Source organism: Arachis hypogaea, chromosome 18 (assembly GCF_003086295.3).
Source record: "Arachis hypogaea cultivar Tifrunner chromosome 18, arahy.Tifrunner.gnm2.J5K5, whole genome shotgun sequence".
Lineage (NCBI taxonomy): Eukaryota > Viridiplantae > Streptophyta > Magnoliopsida > Fabales > Fabaceae > Arachis > Arachis hypogaea.
In genome coordinates this window covers 11,498,513-11,506,516 of record NC_092053.1, presented here as the reverse complement: position 1 = coordinate 11,506,516, position 8,004 = coordinate 11,498,513, and the positions used below count along the sequence as shown (strand labels likewise).

The window sequence follows — 8,004 nt, the reverse complement described above, 5'->3', positions numbered from 1 at the left end:
CTTAGGAGCCGAAGGGCCAGCTTCTATCAATTGATGGAAAACGGAGGATGAGGTTCGTAGAAGTTTAGAGCGAGTGCTTCTTACAATGCGGAAACTACCTCGGAACCTAAGGTATTGCTGATACGTGCCCGAAACTACTTAGGATCCAGAGATTGGGGAAACATTGCATACTTTATGTTACTTATCTTTGGTTATTTTGGATTTTCTAATTTGTGGTTTCCTTTAGCAAGATATATCATTTTTTTGCTGTTGTGATTGTCACCTTTCTTATTTTCTCAAATTCTTCTGTTATAAAGAAAAAAAAAAATTATCATATTCTGCTTGTTTACACTAGGAAATTCTTTTCAGCAAGCATGCATAACTTATTAAAATGCTTTGAAGGTCATCTATTCCTTGTTCCTCTTTCATAATAGGATGTGGCTTTTGTTATTGATGCTGGGCTCTTGATTTTGCACTTTCACTACCGAGCTTTACTGAGCTGGCATATTGCAAGGACTGCATATGTTGTCGGTGACACCATAAAAGGCTCAGGTTTTGTTTTGAAATGATCCTTTTCTACTGTTTAAGATTTATGTTTAATTATGTCGCTGTGCTGCCATAGTGTTAAAGTTTTAGTTTGTTGGTCAGACTAATGGGGGGAGATAAGACAGATATAACTTATATTTTCTTCCTGGGAACTTACTGCTCTTATATTGTCTCTGATGCAGTATAGCAGACATTGGTTTACTCTTTTTATCATTGTTTGCTGCAGCTTGTACAAATCTTAAAATCATGCGATTATAGAACGTTGCAATTGGTGATGGTGGAATGATGTAAGGATGATACAACAAGCTGATATTGGCGTGGGCATCAGTGGCAGAGAAGGATTGCAGGCAGCAAGAGCAGCTGATTACAGTATTGGAAGTGAGTCTTTAATACATTTTGCCTTGTGCAATGATGATGTGTATTGTGTAGATTAGTTATCTAACACTCTTCACCTAGTATATTCCGTTTTTCTCATCTGAAATTCTATCAACAATTTCTTCATATGGTTCAACTTTTGCTTCTTTTGATATTTGTAATCTTTATCAATCATTTGTCCATGTATCTAGCACCATAATTTGTCCTAGCATTTTTCTGAAGGCTTTTATTTTCAGTGGTTGGAAATTAGAGGCAGATTGGTGGTTCTCAGTCTCCCTTTTATTTTTCTTTTATTTATTTATTGTTTGTCATATGAACTCTAGGTTTCATCTAACGCATTGATATTATTTTTTGGTGGGGGTTAACTTGCAGAGTTCCGATTCTTGAAAAGATTAATTCTAGTCCATGGCCGCTACTCTTACAACCGGACAGCATTTCTTTCTCAGTATTCATTCTACAAATCCCTACTGATATGCTTTATCCAAATATTGTGAGTTTCTACTAATAATGGCCTTCATTTTTGCTTTCCATGCATGTAACCTGCAAATTATTTTGAAAGCAGATGCTTCTGCAAACTCTTTCCTTTCACTACAGTCCTCTGTAGTGATTCTTAGTATGAAATTTGCATTGCAATAGGTGCATTCCTATTTCTCTTTATCCTAATTTTTTTTGGCACTAATGATTGCATTTTCAGCTTTTCATTTATTTCAGGGGTCTCTGGAACCAGCCTCTTCAATTCTGTCAGCTTGATGGCTTATAATGTTTTCTACACAAGTGTTCCTGTTCTAGTCAGTGTGCTTGACAAAGATCTTAGCGAGGAAACTGTGATTCAGCATCCTCAAATTTTATTTTATTGCCAAGCTGGGAGGTTTGACATTGCCTTTAACCTTACTGTGTCAAATGCTATCTTGTCATCTTATGTTTCAGTTCGGTGCAACTGAAAAATTATTATTATTGTTATTATTATTTGGTAGTCACTGTTTATTACAGTGCTGTGAAAATTGGTAATCATTAAATCAACTATAATTATTTGAACAGGCTTCTAAATCCCAGTACATTTGCTGGATGGTTTGGGCGATCTCTCTTCCATGTGAGTCTTGTTTATCAGCACATTTTGGTATTTATACTGAAAGTGAAAACAGGTCAACACAATTATTTATAAATTAGGAGATGATGAGTTCATAGAAAGCTATCAATCATGATTATGATGAATGCATCATTCCTAGAAATCTTAAATTCCTTTTGCTCTAACAAAATCCACTGTTTTATACCATGATATGTCAATTGATTTGTCACTGGTTTTGATTGTGATTTGCAGGCAGTAGTTGTATTTCTTATAAGCATACATGCTTATGCTTATGATAAAAGTGAAATGGAGGAGGTTTCAATGGTTGCACTCTCCGGTTGTATTTGGTTGCAGGCTTTTGTAGTGGCAATGGAGACCAAGTAAGCTATAACAGCTGTTGCTATTTATCCCTTTGCTTATCATTCTAGGGAGCACACACTTCTATCGCAAAATTTCTCTCGTTTCATTTCTGGCTTCTTGTTTTGATTCCTGCAGTTCATTTACAATATTGCAACATCTTGCTATATGGGGTAATTTAGCTGGGTTTTATGCTATCAACTGGATCTTCAGTGCTCTTCCTGCATCAGGGATGTATACAATTATGTTTCGGTTGTGTCGACAGCCGTCATATTGGATATCAATTTTTGTAAGTATCTTTATATCTTTACAACAGTTTTTGCACGCTATGAAAAGTTCTTCACACTTAAAGGATTCCCTGCTTCTTTTGTCCTCTTAGTCAATGCAATGCGATTTCACATTCTATGAAATCTTATCCCCAAGTTTCACTCAATCCCAAACTCCCACATCCATTGGTTTTCTTTTTCCTTCCTGATAATATTCAAGTATCTGTTTTCTTGCTGTATGGAAATATATTAACTAGTTAACATAAATCACTTGACGGCAACTGTAATTCCATACAGCTCATGACTGCAGCCGGGATGAGTCCAATCCTCGCTATCAAGTATTTCCGATATACATATAGACCGAGCAAAATCAACACACTTCAGCAGGCTGAACGCCTCGGGGGACCAATTTGTCTCTTGGTACCATTGAGCCTCAACCCCGACCACTTATAGAGAAAGATGTTTCTACCCTGTCAATAACACAACCCAAGAACAGAAATCCTGTGTATGAACCTCTGTTGTCAGATTCTCCAAATGCCACCAGAAGATCATCAGGAACGCCATTTGATTTTTTTCAGTCACAGTCAAGATCATCGCTGCCTAACTACTCTAGGAACTGCAAGGATAACTGAAAGCATCATGCAGTTGGAAGAGCTCTAGCTGCCGCTGCTTGGTTTGTATATCCCTTTTGATCTTTACTAACGAAGCCTAGTGTTAGTTCTTAGTTGACTGTATCACAAGAAATAATTATTGTTCGTGATAAATGTATATCTATTCAATTTTTATTTCTCTCACCTGTAATTTAATTTACTCATGATTATGTTTATTGCATTTTCATATTTGGTGACTTAACTAGTTCTTGAGAATATAATTTTTTTAACAAGATTCCTATATAGTGCCACTAGATAATTGTTCATACGAATCGGTATTTTCATTTCTTGATTTTATTTTCTATTTTTCTGTTTTATTTTATCAAGAACTATTTCCTTAAAGATGTAATTGGCTCAACTTTTTCCTTTACCATGCAAGTTACTTTGATGTAAGACCTTTTCAACTCTGATTATAATGTGTCAGTCTTCTTCCATGGAGCAGTGTTAACATACGTAGGAATCTGCAGATGGAATAACCCAGCGCACAGCTGAACTAAGCTTCAAACTGCATGTAAAGGTAGCATGATTGAGATATAAATGCATGAAGGTGCACGCCATGCATGGCGAGCATTGAGAATCTTTCAGCGGCAAATTTGCGTTGTGCATGCAGAAAGATAAAGTAAATCGGCCTATCACCAAAAAACGTACCATTCACATGTGTCGGTAGTTCTCTGTACCCAACCAATGTTGAACAATATCACAAGCATGAAAGTATGGGCTCCTCGTCACTCAGTGTATGCTCTGTTTATTTCCTTCTAACAAGGAAAAGACAAAGAGTGAAAGTGAAAGAGAAAGGGGTTAATAGACACGACTCCAAAACTTGGTGATTGTTATAGTGGATGCCATTCTGTTGTCTACATCATTTTGTGAGGTTATTATGGCAGCTACCATCAATAGGTAACCCAGATGGTCACAAACCGGCAACCAAGAGTTGCCAATAACTACCAGTAGCACTTCTCCAAAACCGTGAAAAATTGAAACTGGCAACAAATGACTACGACTCGAATTGATTTCAACATTAAATTAAATTAGGATTTAGTTAACTTTGTCGGTTATATTTTAAAAATATAATAATAATTAAAAAATTTATTTACACACTAAAATTAATCATTATATATTTTTATATAAATATATATAATTTAATTTATTTTTAATATATATTTTATACTAATAACTAATTTTAATGATTATTTTTATGTACATCTAACATTTTTTAATATTTTTAATGTATTCCACAATTAAAAATATAAAAGCGTTTATTTTTCAACAATTTTTATAAAAAAAGTTATGCTATTCTTATTCTTAAGACATAAATTAGTAAAACTCATTAAATTATATTAACTATAAAAAACAAAATTATATTAAACATTCCAGCGATTAGATTTCCCACGGTATTTGATAGAGACTAGAACTATGGCTCTTCATGTTACCGGGAAATTATTAACTTATAAACATGATTACTAAATATATACTACGTTTGCTAGCTAGCTAGTACATTTTAGTTTTAATTCGATTCAAATCAGAAGATGGCTGCGCAAGATCGATGGGTGAAGAAAAATGATATATATATTTCGCTTGTCCATTTACCTTGCTCAAAAAATAAAAAGTAAAATGACAGGCGTGCCAGGTCAGATAGCTTTTCTGGCTTCCATTGTTTTCCAAGATTCTCTACTAAGCTAGCATGGCAGCGACGTTTAAATTGCAATTTACTCCGTCATCTTATTTATCTCTCTCATAATTTCCAAATCACTCGGCCATTTTTGGTACCCACCTCATCATCATCCTTGTCAACGCTTTTCTATGTCTAATAGAGATGAAATATTCAAGGTGCTATAAAAGACTACCAAGATAATTTATTTACCCAAAGAGGAAAACAAAACAAAATCTAATGTTTATCTTAGCCACGACATGGCTTGCATGCTTGCCATGTGTACGAATCTTCTTTCTTTACCTGCAAGAGCTAACAGAAAACAAAATATCATACTGATCTGATTCCTCATCCCATAGAATTAGCTTTTCTCCAATTTAGGGTTAGTTCACCGCGTTAATAGTTGGTACCGCTACTAAATCAGATAAGGCCAATTGAATACGTCACACGTCCGAATAAAATTATTTCAAAAAATAAAAATGAAGAGAACGAACCAAAATAACATGAATAATCAAAGCACACTCCTTTATACATAACAAGGCAAAAACAAGATGAAATTAAATTATAAATTCAAATGCACAAATTACAGAATAGTTGCAAACTTGGCAACAAATTCAGAAAGCAATGAAACAAAACAATACTTAGAAAACAATAATTAACAATAGACGCCATAGTATTTACACTTGCTAATCATCCTGACCATTTTCTTAAGTCCATCATCATCATCTTCAACTTCTACATCAGAAGATCATTCACCCATCCGAGATCAGGAGCTGGGCAATTATTCGCACCATTAATATCATTAGAAATATTAGCATCGGAATTAGATTTATGAGCAACCACCTTGTTTTCGTTGCTAATAAAAAACCTAGAAAATTTCCCATCATCATCACAGCTTCTTGTTGGGGTCATCATCATTGGAGAAGACGGAGAAAAAATAAACTCTTGCTGATCCTCACAATTCAGAGGAACATCAACCCACGGCATGTTAGTTGCTACTTTTGCAGCAGAAACACCTGAAACGTCGCTATAATTCAAAGCGTCGCTGAAACTCAAACCCTCCAAAGAACTCATCAATTCATTAACCACGTCCTTGTAACTCAAGTTACTGGCACCACCACCACCACCACCACCGCCAGCACGACACGCACCGTAGCGGGACAGCCTACTAATCGGAGAAACCGGCGGCGACGTGGCGGATGACGATGGTGAGAGCGGCGGCGAAAAACGGGACATGCCTAAAAGCGTCGAAGTTGGAGAATTAACAGCAGCAGCACCACCACCACCGGCACAGTGGTGGCAGAACAAACAGCAGCTATTGTTACTAGAAGAACCTGACGAAGGGTTCAGGAAAAGCTTGTTCTTCTTGCATGGAGAGATGTCATTCGAAGTACTCATTGTAACTGGAAGGATCCTCAGTTGTTTCGGAGTGTGCGCGAAAAAGCACACTTTCCTCTTGCAGTTCTTTCCATCTTTGCATGCTTCGGTTCTGTACCTTGCAGGGTGGAGCCAGCATTCAAAGACGCCGTGTGCAAACTCGCAGCTGTCACCACGGCTGCACGCGCCGCGGCGGTATTCTGGACAGACCGTTCCAGAGTAGTGATACCGACGCGGGTCGCGACGGCGGGCCTTTTCGCCTGGGTGGGCAAAAGGGCAGTCAGTCCAGTCATGGCTGCGGCTGCGAGTGCAACGGCGGACCTTGAACTCATACATCCGGAAGTGGTCGGATGAGTATGGGTCGTCGCCGTCAGAGCCAGAATCGTCAGCAGGGTTGTTGCAAGGGAGGAATTTCTGAAAAAGCGTGTCGTCGGAGAACATTTCACCGGCGTCGACGGCGGCGGCTCGACGGGTGAGGAGCTTCCTTGGTGGAACGTCAATATCTCTGAGGGACTTCTTAGGAGAAAGGAGTTGTTGAGAAGGGTAAAACTTGTGATGGTGCTGCTGATCGGAACAGATACTCATTTTGGCGTTTGGCCACAGTTTTGTTGTGTATCCTATATGATAGTATGTGTTTGGAAAAGAAAGGGGTAAGAGGGAGGAAGCGAGCGTGCAAATACGATAATGGGGTTTGTATGTGTTTGATAAAGAGGAAAATAAGGGGCAAGTTATATAGGGAAGTTGAGGGAAGAGAGAGATAAGAGAGAGAAATAGTGAGAAGGATGGTGGTGTGGGGATAGGTGCGTGGCTTCATAACATTTGAGATGAGCATGCAAAAGAGGGGTATGTGGCAGTTTCATAGTTCATTGAAGACAGTGGTTTTGGCTATGTGTAATTGTTCTAAGACCTCTATGAATACGAATATGTATAATGGGGAAATGTATCAAATATCTCTTCTCTCTTCTTAATCTATCTATTTAATTTATTAAAAGATGGATGATGTTGGCATCACAGGTAGCATGAGAATTCTAGATCACATGAAATGAGGGCTCCATCTTCTCAAATAAGAGACTTTTTTCAATTTGACTACCATTTCGATATGTTAGTTTCATTGCATCTCTTTTGTTATTTTTTTCTAGCTTTATCATATCCCCTTTTATTTATTTTTTTTATTTAATTATTTTCTCTTTTTCTTCTCATTGACTGAAAATAAAAAAGTGTTACCAGAAAAGAAATTTTGACTGATTGTCCTTCAAGATTAAAATAACTTACCAAACCTATTTATTAAGATTATCAAAATATAAAATACGGACATTTAAATAGTAGTAAAAACAGCTAGTGTGAAAACTTGTCTATTTTCTTTTTATGTTTTTTTATCTACTGATATGATCGAAACAAATAGGAATATATAATTGGTGTCTATTATTTATTTATTTGATTATTTTGGACCAAGTTTATACTTTTTTTTTTAATAATGTCTGTGTTTAGTGAATTTGTCTAGCTTTTAAGAACGCTACAATAATATGTTATTGATTGAAAGCATGGTGGAGTCTAAAGCAAGCTAAGGGCAAAAGTATCTAAGGAAAATGAAATATATACTGTGCTGGTTGTTTATAAAATAATGGTTCAACTACTGAAGAAAGTGAAGTGGTTGAACCTCAAATAAAATGTGATAATATGTGGCGGATGAGGAGCCATGAATAGTGCTGGTGAAGGCCGTTGAGTAACTTAAATTGCAGT

At 36.7% G+C, this 8,004-nt stretch overlaps 1 protein-coding gene and 1 pseudogene across 1 annotated transcript; one reads left to right on the top strand and one right to left on the bottom strand.

Moving 5' to 3' along the window:
- The first annotated feature begins 803 nt into the window (after positions 1 to 803).
- Positions 804 to 3,383, top strand: LOC112769571 (phospholipid-transporting ATPase 2-like; annotated as a pseudogene).
- A 2,003-nt stretch (positions 3,384 to 5,386) lies between these two features.
- On the bottom strand, positions 5,387 to 7,324 carry LOC112771368 (zinc finger CCCH domain-containing protein 2-like). The gene has a single exon (XM_025816095.3). It carries the CDS (start codon positions 6,847 to 6,849, stop codon positions 5,623 to 5,625), a length of 1,227 nt encoding a protein of 408 aa, XP_025671880.1. The 5' UTR covers positions 6,850 to 7,324; the 3' UTR covers positions 5,387 to 5,622.
- Between the last annotated feature and the right edge of the window lie 680 nt (positions 7,325 to 8,004).

Bases quoted from the DNA above. Each gene is read 5' to 3' on its own strand.
- LOC112771368 (XM_025816095.3), bottom strand. From the start codon at position 6,849: ATGAGTATCTGTTCCGATCAGCAGCACCATCACAAGTTTTACCCTTCT.